General features: G+C 36.9%; 1 protein-coding gene and 1 pseudogene across 1 annotated transcript; both read left to right on the top strand.

Annotated features, from left to right (window-relative positions):
* Window positions 1-3,863: 3,863 nt before the first annotated feature.
* LOC122703142 lies at window positions 3,864-4,825 on the top strand (annotated as a pseudogene).
* Window positions 4,826-13,691: 8,866 nt separating this feature from the next.
* On the top strand, window positions 13,692-14,639 carry LOC122700191 (olfactory receptor 8J3-like). The gene has a single exon (XM_043912894.1). It carries the CDS (start codon window positions 13,692-13,694, stop codon window positions 14,637-14,639), a length of 948 nt encoding a protein of 315 aa, XP_043768829.1.
* Window positions 14,640-25,266: the final 10,627 nt, after the last annotated feature.

The following is a 25,266-nucleotide window of genomic DNA, read 5'->3' as shown; positions in this document are numbered from 1 at the left end:
TGGTAAATACAGGATGATTTTTTAAGAGTTTTGGAGAACGACTTTAACCCCAAATAATTCCTAACTGCCATCAGCAATTCTGAAGATTCAAAACGCCGTCATCCCTTTGCGTCCACTTTGTGTCTTGTCTGCTTTCATGCACACATACATGCTCAGTTGTGTCCGACTCTTTGGGACCCCATGAACTGTAGCTCCCATGGGATTTTCCAGGCCAGAAGACTGGAGTGGGTTGTTATTTCCTCCTCCAGGGTATCTTTCTGACCCTGCAGGAATAGAACCTGCATTTATAAGCAGACATATCTTTTCCTAAAAATAAAATAAAATAAAACTTGGCAGGGTATCACCACCTCTTTAATATCCTGATTGAAATTATTTTCAATAAATGCCCAGAAGTTGGAAGTTGGACCATACAGGGAGTTGCTAGTCCACAGGTATATAAAGTTTCAGTTAAGGAAGGTGAATAAAATCTAGAGATCTACTCTATAGCATTTAACTATAATTTACAATACTGTACTGTTTGTTCATTAATTATTTAATGGGGTAGATCTCATATTACATATTTTATCACATGAAATCAAAATTTAAAAAACAGACAAGGTCCATGGAATTTTCCACACAAAAAAACTGGAGTGGGTTGCCATTTCCTACTCCAGGGGATCTCCCCAATCCAGAGATCAAATACAAGTTTCCCACATTGGTAGGCAAATTCTTTACCGCTCTGCCACCTGGGAAGTCCAAATCAACTATACTTCAATAAAAACATTTTTTTCTTCAGAAAAATAAGAGGCATGAGAAACACAGAAAGAAGATCCTGTAGTGCAGTGTTACAGGACAAAAGAAAAGCTAGAATCTTAAAAGAGAGGGTTGTCCTCAGTGGAAAAGGATGCAGGAAGATTGAGAAACCTACTGGGAAGTTATGCTACAATTAAAGTAAAAAAACTTGAAGCAGATGAAAAAATCTTGAAATAGATGAAAAAATATCATATGATCATTAGGGCTCATTTCCTAAATATCTGCAAGTCTAACTTACCACATATGCTCCAGACTTACATAGTAGCATGCCTAAATTAATATTTAAGTGTCTCATAAACACCTAAAGTTTAATAAGTTCATAATATCACTTTCATCACTCCATCTTAAATCATAACCCCAAATATTTGAAAAACCATATTTGATCCAGTCACAAAAAAATTGCAAAAGTATTTTTTGTCCCTAATCTCAGTGTCATTCCCTCATCTCTTTCTCACAGAGCACACACAATGAATTACGTTGCTGATACTTTCTTGTTTCTGCTCTCAGCTGTTAATGTACCATCTTCTATTTCCATTTCTCTACTTTGGCGCATTGTCTTCCACCAGGAATCCTATAGCAACTGCTTACTCACTTTTAAATTTTTACTCATGATTTCTAACTCCTTTCAATTATGTAATTATTTTCATAACAGCAAGAGTTATCTTTTTAAAGTTTAAAACCGGCCAAGTTCCCTAACTACCTTCAAACTTATCAATGCCTTAGAATTCACTTAAAATAAAATCCAACTATTTACTGTGACCTATATTATATGATTCTACTGTCCCCTTTTCCTCATTATTATTTAGTCGCACTGGCTCCATTAAGTTTTGCTATAAAAACAGACAGGAAAAAAAAATAGTTATTTTCTACCCCAAAACAACATCTTCAAGAAATTGGAATCCTGGAATGTTCTTCCGGTGATTCATTCAAAAGTTGGTTCCTCCTCATCGTTTAGTTTTAGTTCAAATGTCATGTTTCGAAAAGGTCTTCTCTTGACATCTTGTGTGAAATAATTCTCTCAGGTTATCCTAATGTATATTTTGTTACTTCTTCTTATTAAAATGAATATATTCTACAGTTTTCTTGTTTATATATTTTGTTACCAGCCCTTTCTCTCTTCCTTATTATTGGAATAGAATGTCCATGAGGTAAGGGACAAGTAATTCAACTGAAGCTTGGCTATTTTCTGACAAAAGTAGAAAATCAACAAATACATGGTAATTAAATAAGAAAATGATTCAAGGAACCAAAGAGAATGTTTGGTGTCAGAAATAAACTAGTATAAAATATTCAACAATATTAGAAATAATCTTGGTCTTATATCTTTGATTCTTTTTCATTGTCGCAACTTTTTTTTTTTCTTACTGTAGAGTTTTTGTTTTGATTTTGTTTAGAAGAGAAAATGTCAACAGTTCTGGTCTTTTTAAAGTCACATATTAAAAAAAATAAAGTCACATATTTATCATATATAGATTTAAAAAACACTTTATTGAATTATGATTGACATGCAAAAAACTCTACATGTTTAATGTATGCAACTTGATGAGATTGGAGATATGTGTGTATCAGTGAAATCGTCACCACAATCTATGCCATAAACATATTCACCATCTACAAAAGTTTCCTCCTGCTACTTTATTAATTATTAGTAATATATTGCATATGTATATATACATATATATATGTTAATTGTTGCTAAAAGGTAAATCTTATGTTAATTGATCATGTAGCTTTGACCCTCTACAAATTCTCTCCAAGTCGTCAGATCAGAGACTATGAACAGACTTCTTTGTGTCAGGTGCCCCCAGCTAGATATCAATTGTTATTGAGAAAAAGCTCAACTTAGTGAGGTCAAATATCACCTTTCAAATATCTCTAGCAAAACATTCAGTTGTATTATAGTCTCATGTAGATCCTTTAGAAAATATATGTAATGAAATTACCATAGAAGTTCTATAAAAGAATGTTGATTATTATTGCACTGAAGAAAAAATATCAAAAATCTGATAAAATATCAGTAAAGTGATGAACTAAAATTGAGTTCAGAAGTATTACATAATTCAAAAAATAACATTATGAAATTGTATAAATAAAAAATAATGGTTAAAAATAAAAGCACATTGAAATAATATGAGGAATTGCTGACGCAATTGTGGGCAAGAAGGAAAAGAGCTAGATAGGGAGGAAAACATTTTCAAGGAGAAAAAAATTTTTAAAGCTGAAAAGAGAATAGTTGATGTAAAGAATGGATCTGAGAACACGTCTCCATTTTTTTTTTTTTTTTTTTTTTTGTAATAAAGTGAAAAGTGAGCAAAGAGGTTAACAGAAATAGTCAAAATTGCAAGTTCAATATACACCAAATAGAAGCTATAGAAAGACAGTGTAAATGAAAAGGGGTAGAGTATTGGCTAAATTATCTATTCTTAAGAAAAAGCAAGAAATCTCAGATTAAGAAATTAAGAATAGATGACAAATTATTTGTGTGCTTAGTCACTTAGTCATGTCTGACTCTGTGACCCCCACCAGGACTGTCGCCCACCAGGGTCTTCTGTCCATGGAATTTTCCTGGCAAGAATCTTGGAACAGGTTGCCATTTCCTATTCCCAGGGATCTTCCCAACCCAGGGATAGAACCTCTGTCTCTTGCGTATCCTGCATTGGCAGGCAGATTCTTTACCATTAAGCCACCTGGGAAATCTTGAATTATTAGGGAACTTGCAATTCGTCATATCTTCCTCACACTCTGTTCAAGAGGCATCAGATTGGAATCTCTGTTCTAATTTTTAAGCTACTAAAACAGTCATAATTTAATAAGATTACAAGAAAATAAATTCTCAAAATATACATTACACTGGATCATCTGTTTAATTTGCCATACCCGTTTCTTCTCTTCAGTAAATGATTGCAAAATTGGTTTACTAGACCTAGAACTTTGAGTTTAATAACTGAAATGAATAGGAAATCTCATCAAAGGATTGCTTTTGTCATCTAATAACAGTCCTGGAAAATAGTTTCATAAAGTTTGTGATTACTTCTTTTTTTCTTCAAACAGATGACTATCCAAACTCTTACATGGCTCATGGAAATTTCACCCGAGTCACTGAGTTTATTCTCACAGGAGTCTCAGAACGTCCAGACCTCCAGATCCCACTCTTCTTTGTCTTCCTGGTCATCTATGGACTGACTGTGACAGGCAACCTAAGCATCATCACCCTCACCAGTGTGGACTCTCGACTTCAGACCCCCATGTATTTCTTCCTCAGGCACTTGGCCATCAGCAATCTTGGCAATTCAACTGTTATTGCTCCTAAAATGCTGATCAACTTCTTAGGAAAGCAACACACCACCTCCTACTATGAATGTGCCATTCAGCTAGGAGTGTTCTTGGTTTTCATTGTAGCTGAGTGCTCATGTTAGCTGTGATGGCCTATGACCGCTATGTGGCCATTTGTAACCCCCTGCTGTACATGGCGGTGGTGTCTCGGAGGATCTGCCTTCTGCTGGTTTCCCTCACATACCTCTATAGCTTTTGCACATCAATCGTGACTTCATTTTCTGTATTCTCTATGACTTATTGCTCTTCCAACATAATCAATCATTTTTACTGTGATACCATCCCTCTGTTAGCATTGTCTTGCTCTGATACTTCAGTTCCAGAAGCAGTAATATTTATGTCTGCATCTACAAATTTGATGTTTTCCATAATTACCGTTGTAGCATCTTATTTCAACATTGTTCTATCCATTCTAAAGATACGTTCATCAGAAGGAAGGAAAAAAGCCTTCTCCACATGTGCTTCACATATGACAGCAGTCTCAGTCTTCTATGGAACTCTACTTTTTATGTATTTGCAGCCTCAGACTAACCATTCTATGGGTGCTGATAAAATGGCTTCAGTGTTCTATACACTGGTGATTGCCATGCTGAACCCCATGATCTACAGCCTGAGGAACAATGACGTGAAAGCTGCACTGAAGATGTTTATTAGAAATACATGCTGTTCTTTAAATCATTCTAGCTTTAAAACTCTATAGATAAACGAAGATAGGCTGCCATTGGTTGTAGAAAGCTGAGATTAGATGAGTGATTTGTAGGTTCTCAACTAATCCTGTAAATTAAATAGGATTCTCTTTCTAGGAAATGGTGATTTAAAAAATAAATGGAGATTCCTGGAATTCTGAGATAAATATAGAAATGAAGCATATTCACTAACTTTGCTAAGTGCTCAGTTATCTAGATCAAAAGAAATGTTTCCAGGAGTCAGGAGAGATATGTTAAGAAATAATTAAACTTGAACAGAGCAATATCTATAAATGAAAGAAGCAAGTTGATCTTTCTTATTGTTTGGTGGTCCTTTTCTTTTTACCCTGGGTATATATGGGCATAGTAGATAAATACATCTTGAAGAATTGTAATTAGAGATGGCTAAACTAATTTTTACACTTTTTAATAAAGTTATACCAATTATCTTTAAAATAAAACTCCCTTCTCTGTCTTAATATTGTTTGATTGAAAGATATATGGTAGAAATGAATTTGTATTATGAATGCTAAACAAAATATGATTGATACTTTTATTCAAATTAATATACTTTGTTTTGAATTTATTATAAGCATGCAATTTTGATATTAACATGAAAGCATAGTCAACTTTTGAATATGCTCTCATTTTATTCATGAACTTAATGGATTCCATTAAGGTTTTTCATCTCGTTACTCAAAGTAATACATGGACTTTATTGTGAGACAATGGACATTCAATGAACAATCTTTTTCAGAGTTCTTTATACCACTACAAAAACAATCTGTTTTCCAAACAAATTCTGTTATGTTTTCTGATAGTTTTTGATCAGCGAGCTTACACTAAAATCTGTTCTCTGACTCTGTATGGATAGAGGTGTGACCAGAGTCTATCTCAGACGTATAAAATCAGAATCACCAGCTAAAGATCACTAAACCCATATTTTAAGAAAAGTTGAATGGGGTTGGGATTATGAAAATATTCATATATAAGATTGTAAATATTCACATTTAAATGAAGGCTTTCAAATATAATCCACCATTTATTTTTAAAGCAATATACAATGGGTTTTATGTCCAAATATCAAAGGTTTATGTTTTGGAAGGAATGAAAACCAATTGAGGGGAAGTGAAATCAGGAAAATAAGGGACATTTGGATATGCTTGCTTTTTCATGAAGTGTTGTTGATTTACAATTTTATATAGGTTTTAGGAGTTCAGTTAAGTTCAGTCACTTAGTCATGTCGGACTCTACCACCCCATGGACTGCAACATGTTGTTCCCTGTCCATTACCAACTCCCAGAGTTTACTGAAACTCCTGTCCATTGAGTTGGTGATGCCATTCGACAACCTCATCCTCTGTCATCCCCTTCTCTTTCCACCTTCAATCTTTCTCAGCATCAGGGTCTTTTCCAATGAGTCAACTCTTCGCATGAGGTGGTCAAAGTATTGGAGTTTCAGCTTCAGCATCAGTCCTTCCAATGAATATTCAGGACCTATTTCTTTTAGGATCTCCTTGCTGTTCAAGGGACTCTCAAGAGTCTTCTCCAACACCACAGTTCAAAAGCACCAATTCTTCAGTGCTCAGCTTTCTTTATGGTACAACTCTCACATCCATAGATGACTACTGGAAAAATCATAGCTTTGACTAGATGGACCTTTGTTGGTAAAGAATGTCTCTGTTTTTGGTATGCTCTCTAGTTGGCTCATAGCCTTTCTTCCAAGGAGCAAATGTCTTTTAATTTTATGGCTGCAGTCACCAACTGTGGTGATTTTGGAGCCCAGAAAATTAGTCTCTCATTGTTTCCATTGTTTCTCCATCTATTTGTCATGAAGTGATGGGACTGGATGCCATGATCTTTGTTTTCTGAAAGTTAAATTTTAAGCTAACTTTTTCATTCTCCTCTTTCACTTTCATCAAGAGGCTCTTTAGTTCTTCACTTTCTGCCATAGGTGTGGTGTCATCTGCATATCTGAGGGTACTGATATTTCTCCCAGCAATCTTGACTCCAGCTTGTGCTTCATCCAGCCTGGAGGTTCACTCCATTCTGATTAGGAACTAGTCTGTTGTTCCATGTCCATTTCTTCTTGACCTGCACACAGATTTCTCAGGAGGCAGGTAAGGTGGTCTGGTTTTCCCATCTCTTGAAGAATTTTACAGTTTGTTGGGATCCACACAGTTAAAGGTTTGGCATAGTCAATAAAGCAGAAGTAGAGTTTTCTGGAACTCTCTTGCTTTTTTGATGATCCAACAGATGTTGGCAATTTGATCTCTGGTACCCCTGCCTTTTCTGAATCCAGCTTTAACATCTTGAAGTTCATGGTTCATGTACTGTTGAAGCCTGGCTTGGAGAACTTTGAGCATTACTTTGCTAGCATGTGAAATGAGTGCAACTGTGCAGTAGTTTAAACATTCTTTGGCATTGTCTTTCTTTGGGATTGTAATGAAAACTGACCTTTTCCAGTCCTGTGGCCACTGCTGAGTTTTCCAAATTTGCTGGCATGTTAAGTTCAGCACTTTCACAGCATCATCATTTAGGATTTGAAATAGCTCAACTGGAATTCTATCACATCCACTAGCTTTGTTCATAGTGATGCTTCCTAAGGCTCACATGACTTCACCTTCCAGGATATCTGCTCTAGGTGAGTGATCACACCATCATGATTATCTGGGTCATGAAGATCTTTTTTGTACAGTTCTTCTGGATATTCTTGCCATCTCTTCTTAATATCTTCTGCTTCTGTTAGGTCCCTACCATTTCTGTCTTTTATTGAGCCCATCTTTGCATGAAATATTCCCTTGGTATCTCTAATTTTCTTGAAGAGATCGCTAGTCTTTCCCATTCTATTGTTTTCCTCTATTTCTTTTCACTGATCACTGAGGAACCCTTTATCTCTCCTTGGTATCCTTTGGAAGTCTGGATTCAAATGGGTATATCTTTTAGTTTTACCTGTAGTTGTACACTACATATTTGGAAAAATAAAGCTAGTGAATATAACAAAATAGAAACCGATTCACAGGTATAAAGATCAGACTAGTGATTACCTATGGGGAGAGGGAAGGGAAAAGGGGCAAGATAGGGGTAGAAAGAGGCAGAAGCAACTATATTTAATATAACCATAAAATTGGAGAACAAAGAGGACGCACAGACAATTAATGTTTTCAGGTATCTTATGATTGACAGCACAGGACTGTGATGTGAGTAAAGGGGTACAGTTAACAGTCCTTCACATGGGATGACGGTGGGCACATGGAGACCACAATAGTCAGGTAACGATGAAGACACCAGGTCAGACCAGGAAGGGCCGAGGTGCCTGGAATATGTGGAGCTGGGAACTGGAGTGGAGACAGGTAAGCAGACACAGTGAGTGCACAGCAGTCTGAATGCTGCTTGAGAGGTCCAGTGACTTCTAAACCGTGCTATTAAGGTGAGGTTCCATAAGGCCAGGCCAAGAACAGCCTCCAGGGAATGAGAAATGGCTGGGGGTCTGGATGATGAACACTCCCCTCACACAGGATTGAAACACATCACAGTTCTGTCAAACTCTGATGAGAAAATTCACTGAATGTCTAGGGTTCCGTCCAACTGAAACCTGAGCTATGTAGGTGGGGGAAAGGTTGAAGTACCCCCAGACAAAACTATGTCAATGAACATTTATATAACCATCCCTGAGGCAGAGTTTGCACTTTGACACAAATTTTGTTAATTTCCTGCAAAAATAAGCAACTAAAAGAACAAATAAAATCTGCCCTTTTAAGAAGAATATAGCAATATTTAGTTAGATATTGTCACAGGATCATATCACAATTTCCAGGTTAGACTCCAAAGTTCTCTAATACAGCACAGTCCTTGCAGTGATAACAGAATGGTTCCAAGTTTTCCCTCTCCCTTCTCAGTCTTGAGTGTTATTCTATGTACCTTGAGAAGGGGCTTTATCAGCTTTATGGCCTCTCCTAACCACTTCGTCTCCTGCATCCCAATCTGTTCTGTACATGAGAAGTTGTCAGAGGGGAGAGAGTTTTCTGCCTTCCCTACTGGTACACAATTCTGCTTTGTTTGTATCACTGCAGGATCTTGAGCCAAAAAACTAAACAGAGACATCAAAATAATAAAACCTCTGAGTGTTTATTGGCCATCTGGATGTCTTCTTTGGACAAATATCTGTTTAAATCTTCTGCTCATTTTCTTGATTAGGTTGTTTGCTTTCCTGATATTGAACTATACTAGCTGCTTATATATTTTGGAGATGAACCCTTTGTCAGCTGTTTCACTTGCAACTATTTTCTCCCATTCTGAAGTTGTCTTTTAATCTTTTTTACTGTTTTCCTTGCTGTGCAAAACTTTTAAAATTTAATTAGGTTCCATTTGTCTGTTTTTGTTTTTATTTCCATTCCTCTAGGAGGTGGGCCAAAGAGGACCTTGCTGTGACTTATGTCAGAGTGTTCTGTATAAATTTCCTTCCAGAATTTTGTAGTTTCTGGTCTTTTACATTTAGGTTTTTAAATTCACTTTGAGTTCATCTTTGTATATTGTGTTAGGAACTCTTCTAATTTCATTCTTTTACACTTAACTGTCCAGTTTTCTCAGCACCACAGATTGAAGAAACTATCTTTTCCCCATTGTATATTATTGCCTCCTTTGTCAAAGATAAAGTGTCCATAGGCATGCAGGTTTATCTCTGGACTTTCTATATTATCCCATTGGTCTACATTTCTGATTTTGTCCTGAACCCCAAAAAGGGCAGAAGACTTAAAAAGACATTTCTCCAAAGACATATAGATCGCTAATAAACACATGAAAAAATGGTTAGCATTGCTAATTGCTAGAGAAATGCAAATCAAAACCACAATGAGGTATCACCTCACACAGGTCAGAATGGCCATCAAAAAAATCTACAAACAATAAATGCTGGAGAGGATGTGGGAGAAAAGGGAAACCTTTTGCACCGTTGGTGGGAATGTAAATTGAGAAGCCACTATGGAGAACAGTACAGAGACTCCTTAAAAAACTAGTCATAAAACCACCACACGACCCAGTGAGCCCACTACTGGGCATACACCCCGAGGAAACCATAATTGGAAAAGTCACATGTACCCCAATGTTTGTAGCAGCAATATGTGCAAAAGCTAGGACATTGAAGCAACTTAGATGTCCATTGACAGATGAATGGATAAAGAAAATGTGGTACAAATATCCAATGTAATATTACTCAGACACACACACACAAAATGAATTTGAGTCAATTCTAGGAAGGTGGGTGAAATTAAAATCTGTTAAATAGAGCAAAGTAAGTCATAAAGAGAAAAAAACAAATATTGTGTATTAACACACACACACACACACACACACACACATATATAATCTTATAAAAAATGGTATTGATGAGCCTATTTGTGGAAAAGGAATGGAAACTCAGACATAGAGATTGGACTTGTGGATACAGTGGAGGAACGAGAGAACAGGATGAATGGAGAAAGTAGCGCTGACATAAATGCACCACCATATGTACAACAGATAGCTGGTGAGAAGTTGCTATATAACACCGGGACCCAGACGGGCACTCTGTCATGACCTAGAGGGGTGAGTAGGGAGAGGGGAGGGAGACTTAAGTGGGGTGTGATAAATGTATAATTATGGCTGATTTGCACTGTTATATTGCAGAAAACAACACAACTCTGTAAAACAATTTTCCCTCAAAATGGGATAAATTAAGAAGTAAGAAAACTTCTAGAAAAAAATCTCCAAAAGCAGTTTCATCTAACACACTTATAAAAAGTGAAAAAAAATAAATAAAAGATTGATTGAAATGGACAAAATTTAGACACTTAAAATGTATATATATATATATATGAATGACCAGCAAGTAACTGACAAGTGTCCAATATCATTGGTCACCAAATAAATGAAAACTAAACTCACAATGAGATTATTTCATCCCAATTTCCACTTATAAATTACACTTTTAAAACTCTTATCCAATGATGATGATTTGTTTACCATTTTATCATGACTTCTGGAACAGTTGCAGTTTTACTGTGAGAAAGCATATCCATCTTTTTCATTGTTGTTGTAATAATTGTCTTGAAGTAAGTACCTTTATGTCGTGTAGGTCTCCATGGAACTGTACCGATAATTTGTACTGTTTTCTTCCTTTCCTTACATTGCTCCTTACAATTTTTTCACTAGAGAATATGCAGGATATCCTAGGTAATTTGAAGCCATTAAAGGCAATTAAAAAAAAAAAAAAACTCTCATATAATTTGGGCAGAATCATCTGAATAAATTCATGCTACTTCCTCAAGGAATATCACAAGGAGAGAGGGAAAGTATAAATTGCCCCTACCCAAAGACAGGTCAGAGTAATTTGGGAGCAGAAAATTGAATTCTTCATTAAAGGTGAGCAAATAGGAATTGTAGATATTGATTAACACCACAGTGTTTATAATTTCCTTTAATTCTTGGTTCCAACTATGGACTCTCTTACAGTCACTGACAGTTTATTCTTTACATCACAAAAATTTCATTATGTCTTTTGTTAACTGGTTTCCCTGGAAGATGATGGTAGTTTTAGGACATTAAAGCCTATGAATTGATTAGAAGTCATGTATTCATTTGATTTGTGAAAATTGAAAGTGGCATTTGGATATTGCAAGTTCAGAAAGGGTTAGGAATGCCTGAAAATCATCAACAAATTAATCTATTAGAATTAGTAAAGTTAAGGTTTCCAGATAAAATATAGGATGCTCAATTGAATTTAAATTTCAAATAAATAATAAATATTTTTTAATATCTGGCTCATGTAATATTTTTTTTTCTATAAATATGGCCAACACAGGTCTTTCCTGGTGGGTCAGTGGTAAAGAGTCCCCCTGCCAGTGCAGGAGACTTATATTTGATACCTTGTCCAGAAAGATCCCCTAGAGAAGGAAATGGCAACCCAATCCAGTATTCTTGCCTGGAAAACCCTATGGATGGAGGAGCCTGGTGGTCTACAGTCCCATGGGCTCTCCTCTAATGGTTAGCTCAAAGTGAAAGCATATAAAATGTTTCATCAGGATATTAGAAAATGACCAGAGATATCATTTCCCAAATTAGCAGAATGGGCAGGGTTTCACTTTCTCATAAACATGCTGATAATAATTCCTTTTGATAAATATCCAGAAGTTGTAAGCTGGACCATATAGAGAGTTGCTAATCGACAAGTATAAAGTTTCAGTTACATGAGATGAATAAGATCTAGAGATCTGCTGTACCTGTGCCTGTAATTAACAATACTGTATGTTCAGCCATAAATCTCTTAATGGGGAAGATTTCAAGTTATGTATTCTAACCACGTTTTAAAAGATTTAAATTTAAAAGAAGAATGGGCAAGGTACAAGAATATGGAAATTTAGAAGGATGTAATAACTGACACTGAAAATGAAGAGACCTTTAATAAACACAAGAATGATTCTCAGCAGAACTGAAGACTTCAAAGTGGTAAAACTGATGCTACAAATCTGAATTCCATTGCTTAATCCAATTTTGTCTATCTTTCTATAAGAAAACCCATGATAGCAGGCCGTGTTACCCCTGGTTCTACTAATCTGTGCATGAGAAAGGAGGCTGAAAGCAGAGTGGGACTCAGTAGAGAAACAGCAGACAGCACCATCTGAAAAAAAGGAATAGATCTGGCTCAGCAATCTCCAGCATTGTCTGTCCTTCTCAGCTCTACTCCATGGATCAGAATAGATTCCTGGTTTGATAAGTCAGAACCTCTGTAGTGTTTTAAAGGGAAAATAAAATCTGAGGTGAAAAAATGTTTATTTTCTAGATTGCTTATTTTAGTTCAACTGATACTTTTGAATATCAATAGGGAAACAGAGGGACTAGGGTTGAGAGTATGTCTGGTGAAATGATATGACTAGACAAGTGATACAGACCTGAGTGTGGGATGCACTGAATATGAGAACAAGGTTTTTTTTCAATTATTTCAGAAGATATCTCAGATAATATATTTGATTGATAAAAAATGACTCTTATTTGCTTAACAAATCTGAGAAAATGGTAATATGAAGATGAGAAGTCCATGAGAGTGTTAATGACAGCTTGACCTAAGGAAGGAGGGGTTGCTTAGGATGCCAAAGTATTATGGAAATTGCCAAACAATATAATAAAGAGCTTTAAAGGAAAAACTTAGAAGAAGAAGATAATGTGTGTGATTTAATTGGTTGCTTTTCAACATTTAGTTTTGCAATTTAAGAAGAGTATATAACCAGCCTTTTTGTTCTCAGTTGCTCAGTCATGTCCGACTTTTTGATGCCCCATGGACTGTAGCCCACCAGGTTCCTCTGTCCATGGGACTCTCCAGGTAAGAACACTGGAGTAGGTAGCCATTTCCTCCCCTAGGGGAATCTTCCTGACCCAGGGATTGAACCCATGTCTCCTGCATTGGCAGATAGACCCTTTACTACTGCACCCCCTGGGAAGTTATAAACCATCAGCATGCTTGATTTCAGCAGAATTAAGGGAACTAATGAGTTTCCCTGGTGGCTCAAATGGTAAAGAATCTGTCTGCAACACAGGAGACCTGAGTTTGATCCCTGGGTTGGGAAGATCCCCTGGAGAAGGGAATGGCTACCCACTCCAGTATTCTGACCTGGAGAATTCCGTGGACTGTAAAGTCCATGGGGTCACAAAGAGTCAGACACGACTGAGTGACTTTCACTTTCTCAAGGGAACTGATATATTTTCAAAGTATGATTTTAGGAAATCTTACCCCAGGAATTACCCTTGCCATATAACAACAGTCTTAGAAAATACAATTTTTAAATTGTAATTTAATTTTAAAAACTGACCACTTCTCCTTTCTTTCCCAGATGACTTTCCAAACTCTTACATGGCTAATGGAAATTTCACCCGAGTCACTGAGTTTATTCTCACAGGAGTCTCAGAACGTCCAGACCTCCAGATCCCACTCTTCTTTGTCTTCCTGGTCATCTATGGACTGACCGTGACAGGCAACCTAAGCATCATCACCCTCACCAGTGTGGACTCTCGACTTCAGGCCCCCATGTATTTCTTCCTCAGGCACTTGGCCATCATCAATCTTGGCAATTCAACTGTCATTGCTCCTAAAATGCTGATCAACTTCTTAGGAAAGAAACACACCACCTCCTACTATGAATGTGCCATTCAGCTAGGAGGGTTCTTGGTTTTCATTGTAGCTGAGGTGCTCATGTTAGCAGTGATGGCCTATGACCGCTATGTGGCCATTTGTAACCCCCTGCTCTACATGGCGGTGGTGTCTCGACAGGTCTGCTTTCTGCTAGTTTCCCTCACATACCTCTATAGCTTTTCCACAGCTGTTGTGGCCTCATCTTCTGTATTCTCTGTGACTTACTGCTCTTGCAATATCATCAATCATTTTTATTGTGATATTGCCCCTCTGCTAGCATTGTCCTGCTCTGATACTTCCTTTCCAGAAACATTTGTGTTCATATCTGCAGCTACAAATCTGGTGTTTTCCATAATTGTAGTTCTTGTATCTTATTTCAACATTGTTTTGTCCATTCTTAAAATACGTTCATCAGAAGGAAGGAAAAAGGCCTTTTCCACGTGTGTGTCACATATGATGGCGGTGTCTGTCTTCTATGGGACGATGATATTCATGTATGCGCAGCCTCAAACTAACCATTCTATGGATACTGATAAAGTGGCCTCTGTGTTTTATACTCTGGTGATTCCCATGCTGAACCCCATGATCTACAGCCTGAGGAACAAGGATGTAAAGGCTGCCTTAAAGAGATTTCTGACAAATCCCTGCCTGTCTTTTAAATTGATGTAATATTAGAAATCTATAAATAAATAGAGAGTTAAGATAGAATGCCACTGTGTCGGAAAAAGCAACAGTTATATGATTGATTAATAGGTATGCAGGCTACTCTGTGAATTAAAAGGTGCTAGAATTTGGGATGTACTGATTTAAAAAATCATCTGAAGTTCTTGGATGTATGAATTTAATACAGAAACAAAGCATTATTCACTTCTTTTCTCAAGGGTTATGCAGGCATCTACATTGAAATAAATATTGCCAGGAGTCAGGAGAGATATGAGTTTGCAAGTTTTAAGTAAGTTAAAACAGAAGAAGGAAAATAATGGCTGAGAGAAGTAAGTGGATTTTTCTTACTCTTTGGCTTCCTTTTACTTTCTGTGCATATTTGCATGTAGCGGATCACTGCCTCTGGAATTGCAGATGGCCTAAATCCTTTTCATCACTAAGTAGCAAAATTAAACTGACAAATTTGTTTAAAACAATACCTAACTCTTTTTTAGTGTCATTTGAAGGAAAAGCTGCACACTCCTGATAACACTTGCATTTTGAATGCTAACCAAAATGCAGATGAAATTATTTTTACAGTAATGAATATAGCTCATACAACTTTTTAATGAAGGACACAAGGCCCCATCACTGATTACTTCCACTCTGAATACTGCTGCATGATAATCTTAGTGGCATCTATAGGAGTTTTCTCTTCTACCTCCTAGTGGGGGTAGCTAGTGGAGTTTTCTCTTCTCCTTACTCTAAGCATCAGTCTTCTGTAGTATGTGTAATAAATGTACTGTGTTTTGATATTAGTAAGCATTCAATGAACCATGGTTTTTGAAAGTTCTTTACATCATTAAGGGGAAATTTTAATTGCTTTTGTATTTTTTTTATTTCTGATAGTTTTTGAGTGTACATCAAAATGTATGATACAACTTGCACATATGCAGATGACCAGACTATATCTCAGATTTATCAGATGAGAATGGAGTTAAGCAGTGTGATGATAAACTAATGGGATGTTATTTATATAGTGCATGTAACCATGCTGGTCTTTCTAGCAAAGAAGAGCAGTAGGCATTCTTTGAAACTAATGTACTGAAAATGTCTGTATTTCTAGACTAGCCATGTACCTGATAAACAAACAGTATCCTTGAAAATACTTAGTTTCATTTGGATCCTCAAATAGTGAATATTAAAATGTTCAGTGTTTGATGATAAAATATATCGTCTATTTTATTTATTTATTTATTTTTAAATTTCTTGATGTACAAACTAACAGTGCTATGGGTATAATTTCATTTGGAAGGAAATCTCTGAATATATTTCTTTAATTTCAGAAGTTTCTTCCTAAAGCCATTTGGTAAATATTTCCCAATTGTGTCTCTTTTATACCTGTCTTCTGTGGACCAGAATAAATTGGTTTTGTCAGATACTTTCATTTCTCATTTGCCTTTAAAAGGATGTCACACACACAAAAAGGAAATTGCACAGTGAATTTATTATATCAGTAAATGCGTGATACTACTATTAATATGATCATTGTAAACAGAAAAGTGTGATCTTATAAGAAACTGTCTTTTGCTAAAGAAAATGAAACAGAGTAGCTCCTAACAGGGCAATCAAAACTGACATTTGGGGATTTCCCTGGCAGACCCAGCTTCACCCTCAGTCAGCCTCTCCCATCATGAAGCTTCCATAAGCCTCTTATCCTTCTCCATCAAAGGGCAGACAGACTGAAAACCACAATCATAGAAAACTAACAAATCTGATCACATGGACCACAGCCTGGTCTAAATCAATGAAACTATGAGCTATGCCGTGTGGGGTCACCCAAAATGGATGGGTCATTGTGGAGAGTTCTGACAAAATGTGGTCCACTGGAGAGGGAATGGTGAACCACTTCATTAATCTTGCCTTGAGAAACCCATGAACAGTATGAAAAGGCAAAAAGATAGCACACTGAAAGATGAACTCCCCAGGTAGGTAGGTGCCCAATATGCTACTGGAGATCAGTGGAGAAATAACTCCAGAAAGAATGAATGGATGGAGCCAAAGCAAAAACAACACCCAGTTGTGGATGTGACTGGTGATGGAAGCAAGGTCTGATGCTGTAAAGAGCAATAATTCATAGGAACCTGGAATGCTAGGTCCATGAATCAAGGCAAATTGAAAGTGATCGAACAAGAGATGGCAGAGTGAAACATTTTAGGAATCAGTGAAGTCAAATGGACTGGAAAGGGTGAATTTTTCTCAAATGTCCATTATATCTACTACTGTGGGCAAGATTCACTTAGAAGAAATGGAGTAGCCATCATAGTCAACAAGAGTCTGAAATGCAGTACTTGGATGTTATCTCAAAAATGACAGAATGATCTCTGTTCACTTCCAAGTCAAATCATTCAATATCACAGCAATCCAAGTCTATGCCCCGACCAATAATTCTGAAGAAGCTGAAGTTAAATGGTTCTATGAAGACCTATAAGACCTTTCAGAACAAACATCCAAAAAAGATATTATTTTCATTATAGGGGATTGGAATGCAAAAGTAAGAAGTCAAGAAACACCTGGAGTAACAGCAAATTTGGCCTTGGAGTACAGAATGAAGCAGGGCAAATGCTAATAGAGTTTTGCCAAAAGAATGCACTGGTAATAGCAAAGACCCTATTCCAACAACAAAAGAGGCGACTCTACACATGGATATCACCAGATGGCCAACACTGAAATCAGATTGATTATATTCTTTGCAACTAAAGATGGAAAAGCTCTATACAGTCAGCAAAAACAAGACTGAGAGCTGACTGTGGCTCAGATCATGAACTCTTTATTGCAAAATTCAGACTTAAACTGAAGAAAATAGGGAAAACCAATAGACTATTTAGGTATGACCTCTTACAATTATACAGTAGAAGTGAGATATAGATTTAAGGGACTAGATCTAATAGAGTGCCTGATGATCTATGAATGGAGGTTCGTGACATGGCACAGTAGACAGGGATCAAGACCGTCCCCCCTCCCCCGCAAAAGAAAAGCAAAAAAGTAAAATGGCTGTCTGAGGAGGCCTTACAAATATCTGTGAAAAAAAAGAGAAGAAAAAGCAAACGAGAAAAGGGAAGATATACCCATTTAAATGCAGAGTTCCAAAGAATAGCAAGGAGAGATAAGAAAACCTTCCTCAGTGATCAGTACAAAGACAGAGGAAAACAATAGAATGGGAAAGACTAGAGATCTCTTCAAGAAAACTAGAGATACCAAGGGAACATTTCATGCAAACATGGACTCAATAAAGGACAGAAATGGTATGAACCTAACAGAAGTAGAAGATATTAAGAAGAGCTGGCAAGAATACACAGAAGAACTGTACAAAAAAGATCTTCATGACCCAGATAATCACGATGGTGTTGTCACTCACCTAGAGCCAGACATCCTGGAATGTGAATCAAGTGGGCCTTAGAAAGCATCACTACGAACAAAGCTAGTGGAGGTGATGGAATTCCAGTTGAGCTATTTCAAATTCTAGATGATGATGCTGTGAAAGTGCTGCCCTCAATGTGCCAGCAAATTTGGAAAACTCAGCAGTGGCCACAGGACTGAAAAAGGCCAGTTTTCATTCCAATCCCAAAGAAAGGCAATGCCAAATAATGTTCAAACTACTACACAATTGCTCTCGTCTCACACACTAGTAAAGTAATGCTCAAAATTCTCCTAGCCAGGCTTCAGCAATACTTGGACCGTGAACTACCAGATGTTCAAACTGGTTTTAGAAAAGGCAGAGGAACCAGAGATCAAATTGCCAACATCCACTGGATCACTGAAAAAGCAAGAGAGTTCCAGAAAGACATCTATTTCTGCTTTATTGACTATGCCAAAGCCTTTGACTGTGTGGATCACAATAAACTATGGAAAATTCTGAAGGAGATGGGAATACCAGATCACCTGACCTGCTTCTTGAGAAATCTGTATGCAGGTCAGGTAGCAACAGTTAGAACTGGACATGGAATAGCAGAATGGTTCCAAATAGGAAAAGGAGTACATCAAGGCTGTATATTGTCACCCTTCTTATTTAAGTTATATGCAGAGCACATCATGAGAAACACTGGGCTCCAGGAAGCACAAGCTGGAATCAAGATTGCCAGAAGAAATATCAGTAACCTCATATATGCAGATGACAACACCCTTATGGCAGAAAGTGAAGAAGAACTAAGGAGCCTCTTGATGAAAGTGAAAGAGGACATTGGATATGTTGGCTTAAAGCTCAGCATTCAGAAAACTAAGATCATGGCATCCAGTCCCATCACTTCATGGCAAATAGATGGGGAAACAGTGTTAACAGTGACAGACTTCATTTTGGGGGGCTCCAAAATCACTGCAGATGGTGACTGCAGCCATGAAATTAAAAGATACTTACTCCTTGGAAGGAAAATTATGACCAATCTAGATAGCATATTAAATAGCGGAGATATTATTTTGCCAACAAAGTCCAGGTAGTCAAGGCTATGGTTTTTCCAGTAGTCGGATATGGATGTGAGAGTTGAACTATAAAGAAAGCTGAGCACCAAAGAAGTGATGCTTTTGAACTGTGGTGTTGGAGAAGACTCTTCCGAGAACCTTGGACTGTGAATTGATTCAACTGCTCCATCCTAAAGGAGATCAGTCCTGGGTGTTCATTGGAAGGACTGATGCTGAAGCTGAAACTCCAATACTTTGGCCACCTGATGCAGAGCTGGCCTATTTGAAAAAACCCTGATGCTGGGAAAGATTGGAGGGGGGAGAAGAAGGAGACAACAGAGGATGAGATGGTTGGATGGCATCACCGATTCAATGGACATGAGTTTTGGTAAATCCTCGGAGTTAGTGATGGACAGGGAGGCCTCACGTACTGCAGTCCATGGGGTCACAAAGAGTCAGACATGACTGAGCAAGTGAAGTGAGCTGAACTGGTTGTCCAGTGGTTGAGACACTACACTTCCAATGCAGGGGGTGCAAGTTTAATCATCCCTGGTCCAAGAATTAAGATCCTTTGTCACACAGCACAGGCTAAAAAAAAAAAAAAAAGTACTGATATTGTTTCAGGTCAAACAGTGTGATTTGAGAGCCAAAAGCAGAAACAATGATAAAGATGTCAGGTACCAAAATGAATCTTGTAAGACAAAAGATCAAAAGAGAATGAGGAAGAGAACACAGGTGGAGTGTATGAAGACATTATGGTATAGTATGCTCTATATTATATGCATTCACAACCTACAGGGGAAATATTGTGTATATTCAGAGCCTAAACATTCTTAGGAGAAGGAAATGGCAACCTACTCCAGTATTCTTGTCTGGAGAATCCCAAGGGCAGAGGAGCCTGGTAGACCACAGCCCATGGTTTCCCAAAGAGTCGGACACGACTGAGCAAGTAACACACACAAACATTTTTAAGGACTGTATATAATTACAAAGATGTAATGCAAGAGCAACATATTACAAGGGCATGCAGTATGGTGCAAGAAGACTGTGTGGTATTTCTGAGCGGTGAATTGAGCATATTAACCACTTGTCGTTTAGTAGCTAAGTCATTCCCAACTCTGCGACCCCATGGACGGCAGCATGCCAGGTTTCCTGTCCTTCACAATCTCCCAGACTTTGCTCAAACTCATGTCCATTGAGTTGGTGATGCTTATCCAACCATCTCATCCTCTGTCACCCCATTCTTCTACTGCCTTCAGTCTTTCTCAGGATCAGAGTCTTTATTATAATAATCATAGCTGTAAGCAAAAAGTCAGAAACCAACATATCCTGACTTAAAAATCTTCCCTACAGCCCGATAGCTTCTGATATTCACTGGAGACTGACACTGTTCACCATGACTTATTTGTGACAATACAGATAAACCACAAAGACCTTTAGCATACAAGAATAAGATTACCATCCATGAAAAAGCAAAGTTGAACCAAGTCCTGGACAAAGAACAAGTGTCATCACAATCCCTAAAATAGGAAGATATAAGAAAAGATAATTAAACATTTTATGTCATCTATTATGACCATAATTTTGAGACAAAAAATCCATTTCTGTTTGTGAATTAATTTATGTGAAAATAATGAAAAGAAATAACAAAAATGGGAATATTAATTTGGGGTTGCTATAGTTTTTGTGAAGTACGCTATTACTGACAGTGTGTTAAGCAATCTATAGACACGTCCGACTATTGCGACCCCACGGACTGTAGCCCCCCAGGCTCCCCCGTCCATGGGAGTTCTCCAGGCAAGAATCCTGGAGTGGGTTGCCATTTCCTTCTCCACCTATAGACGTTATTTACTGCTAAATAGTTACACTAAATCCATTTTTTTTAACTCAAAACGAACAGCACTTAATTTGAAAAATATTTTCAGTAAGATGACTATGACTTTGAGAAGAGTATTTGTCAAAAACTTCCAGCTAATAAATGATAAAAGTTGGGATTCAAAACGGAAATTTGATCAAAAGCTCACACTCCCAAGAACTAAACAAAATTGCATAGCATCAAATCATGTTTAGTTCATATTTTCATTACACAAAATTCAACTAAATTTAAATGTTTATAGTGCATACATAATTGATCATACAGATTGTATAATGACTGAATAAATTGGGACTTAGCCACAAGATAAAAAAAAAATCCCCTACATTGAATTTGATGATGTTTTAACAGCTTAATTAAAGTAGGCATATACAACATAAAGTGCACCTATTGTGAGGAAATAAATAGTAAGTGAATTAGTAGTTTATTTTAGTAAATTTATAGTAGTTGTGCAACCATATCATTATCCAAGCCATTCCAGGCCATTTCAAAGTTCCAAGTTTATACAGTATATGTTTATAAAGAGTTGAGCATATACAATCATGTTCTAGTTGTAAATATTTATTTTGTCACCTAATAAAGTTCCTTTGTGCCCATTTCCATATAATTTTCATGTTCATCCATACCCCCAGGCAGCTTGTGATCTATATTCTGTCTCATATATTTTCCATTTTAGTAATTTTCATTTAAATATAGTCATACAATGTACAGACTTCTGTGTCTGACTTCTTACACTAATAAAAGATTTTATGTTTTGTTCATGTTGTAGCACCTATTAGAAATAATATTATTTTGTTTCTGAATCACATTTGCTTATATGAATATGACATATTTGTTTGTTCATTTATTGATTGACAGACATTTGGATTATTTTATTTGTTGCTTATTATGAATATTGTTGCTATGTATATTTGTGTAACAGTCTCATGTTCATATTTTTATTTTTGTTGGATTGCTTCTTTGGAGCAGAATTGCTAGGGTGATTGGAGAGTCTATGTTACCTTTTATAAAAATACCAGAAAGTTTTCCAAAGTTTTTATTCTTACAGAAATATAAAAAAAAAAAAGAAAGAAAGAAATATGAGCTCAGCTTCTTTGTACCTTAACACTTGCTATTGACCCCAAGCTGGGGTTTTAATTTGCTTTTCCTTAATGGCTGATGATTTTGAGCTTGATCTCACTATTAAATCTGCAGCTGAGCCGCTAGCCTATTGATTTTACCAACCAGTACTGTGACCTCACATTATCTACAATTTTAGTGTTTCTAAGAAAAGTCACTGAGATCACATTTGCTTTGAAATTCATCTCTAGAAATGGATTTTTTCAAACTCCACATCAAATCAAATCAGCCGCAGCAAAACTGTAGCAGCAAAACTGTATGTAGCAAAACTGTATCTAGCAGCAAAACTGTAGATCCTCATGACGCTTCCAAAGTGACATTTCTAAATAGCCAATAGATTTGATTTATTCAAACTATAATTTTATTTATTGTAGCCATATTTGTAATTGATAGTGAAAACGACCAAGTATCCTTTAATAGGTGAATGGATAAACAAATTGTAATACATCCATACAGTGGAATACTATTCATAAATAAAGGGGATTGAGATATCAAGGTACAAGCAGAGATGGGACATTTGTTTAATTGTAGATCCACTTGTAAATTTAAGTATTGAAATAAAAGAGGCATTGTATATTCCTAGAATATTTAATACATCCAATATACAGTTTCTGCCTACATAATTCCTATCCTGATCATCACCTATAGAATATAATAAAGCTGCTGTTTTTAAGTATTTACCGCCTTGATTGGAAGGACTGGTGCTGAAGCTGAAGCTCCAACACTTTGGCCACCTGGTGTGAACAGCCAGCTCATTGGAAAAGTCCTGGATGCTGGGAAGATTGAAGGCAAGAGGAGAAGGGGACGACAGAGGATGAGATGGTTGGATGGCATCACCGACTCAATGGGCATGAGTTTGAGCAAGCTCCAGGAGATGGTGAAGGACAGGGAAGCCTGACATGCTGCAGTTCATGGAGTCACAAAGAGTTGGGTATGATTGAGTGAGTGAACAACACCTTAGATATTTCAGTGAAATTTTTAGCTGTAGATATGCACTTCTTCAAAAATAGGGACTTTTGTTAATAAATCTTCAGTTAGCCTTCACATGCCAGTAGAGCAAGACTGTAATTTTTCTGATGATCTCACTTACATTATGCTCTGAGGTAAACTCCTTTGGGACAGAGATACTGACAAAAGCATGCAGTCATCTGTTACCCAAACCATTAGGAAGAGAAACTGGTGTGGCCTCCACTCAGGTAGGTTAGAAGAATGCATTTCAAAATGTCGAGCTACGACTCATAGATGTGTAATAGTTCACATCTCAAGATAACAATCTTAAAAATTAAAGAGCATGATATTAACACACTAGGCTATAATAAAATAATTTGAAATACATTTTGTAACCTAAAGATAATGTTTTATCTGTATTTATATTAGTTTTGGTGAAAGTATCAAAAACTCTAGTTTTCAGGTGAACAGTTAAAGAACTAGAAGGAAGTGAAGAGATAACTTAGTTTAGTGCCTTTTAAAATATATATTGTGGTTGTGAGTTGTTCACTCACTAAGTGGTGAATGACTCTTTGTGACCCCACGACTGCAGCATGCCAGGCCCCCCTATCCTTCACTATCTCCTGGAGTTTGCTCAAATTATGTCCACTGAGTTGGTGATGCTATCTAAACATCTCATCTACTCCTGCCTTCAATCTTTCCCAGCATCAGGGTTTTTTCCAAGTCAGCTCTTCACATCAGGTGGCCAAAATATCAGAGCTTTAGCTTCAGCATCAGTCCTTCCAATGAATATTCAGGGTTGATTTCCTTTAAAATTGACTGGTTCAACATTTATACATGAATAAATTAAACTTCAAAATGTTCAAGTGAGTTTCCCAAGCTCATGTAGCTAATTAAAGACAGAACCAAGTCCAGAAGGTAAGGTTGAATAAGCATGATGTATGTATATGTCTGGAATTAGTAGAAATTATGCATGTACTTAACTAGTTGCTGAGCGCCTAAGCTTAACTAGAACCTGGACGCAGAAGAATTTGAACTGTGGTGTTGGAGAAGACTCTTGTTGTCCCTTATACTGTAAGGAGATCCAACCAGTTCATCCTAAAGGAAATCAGTCCTGAATATTCATTGGAAGGACTGATGTTGAAGCTGAAACTCCAATACTTTGTCTACCTGATGCAAAGAACTGACTCGTTTGAAAAGACCCTGAGGCTGGGAAAGATTGAAAGGCAGAAGGGGATGACAGAGGATGAGTTGGTTGGATGGTATCACTGACTCAATGGACATGAGTCTGAGTAAACTCTGGGTGTTGGTGATGGACAGGGAGGCCTTGCATGTTGCAGTCCATTGGGTTGCAAAGAGTCAGACACGACTGAGTGACTGAACTGAACTGAACATTAGTTGCTTTTTTACATATTCTCTGCTTGAAACTTCCCTTGTCTTAAATCCTTCCATGTTAATTTTGACATGCATATCCAGGGAAATCATCCCTTAACCTTCCCCTCCTCAAATCTTCTAGTTTTCAGGCCTCCTCTCATATATGTTTCTGGTGTACCACACTGAGCTCCATTAGGTTATTACACAGTAGCTCACTATTCTGAATAGGCTTGATTGTTCTCTTCCTGTCTTTACTCCCTGATGTCTGAACTCTGACTTTTATTTGATGTCACCTCAAAACACAGAAATATATTTAATAATATGGAGTCAGTAAATATGTTTTAATGCATTCAAATTGCAAATTAATGACTTATGTTGCTCTTATATATGTGTATATATTTATTATTAAAAAATAAAAATTACAGTTTAGACTCTATGAGGAGATTTGTAAAAAGCAGGCATATGATTGACCATATTGCCATCTATGTCAAAACTATGCTTTCTACGTTGGGAGGATTATGTCAGATAAATGTCATCATTATGTGCTTAGAGATATCCTCCAAAATGAAGAATCTAGCTTAAGAATAAGGGGAAGAAATGGTTAAATACAATTAGTATGATATGAATCTTTAATTAATCCAGATAAGATTTAATTTCCTGTTACCCTGGTGGCTCAGGGAAATGAGGGAATGAGTGAACTGAAATAGGCTCCTAAAGAAGCAGCAGTTAGACATAATCAAGACAAACGTTAAGGATAGGATGTGCACAGTCTTGGCTATAGATCAGAGTGGGAGGTGTAGCCTAGACCTGTTTATCCATAAGTTGCTTATCTGTGTTTGTGAAAATGGTGATGGTGGGGGATGGGCTAGATTAGAGTTTTCGATA

Source organism: Cervus elaphus, chromosome 1 (assembly GCF_910594005.1).
Source record: "Cervus elaphus chromosome 1, mCerEla1.1, whole genome shotgun sequence".
Taxonomy (NCBI): domain Eukaryota; kingdom Metazoa; phylum Chordata; class Mammalia; order Artiodactyla; family Cervidae; genus Cervus; species Cervus elaphus.
This window is presented reverse-complemented; position numbering and strand designations above follow the sequence as displayed.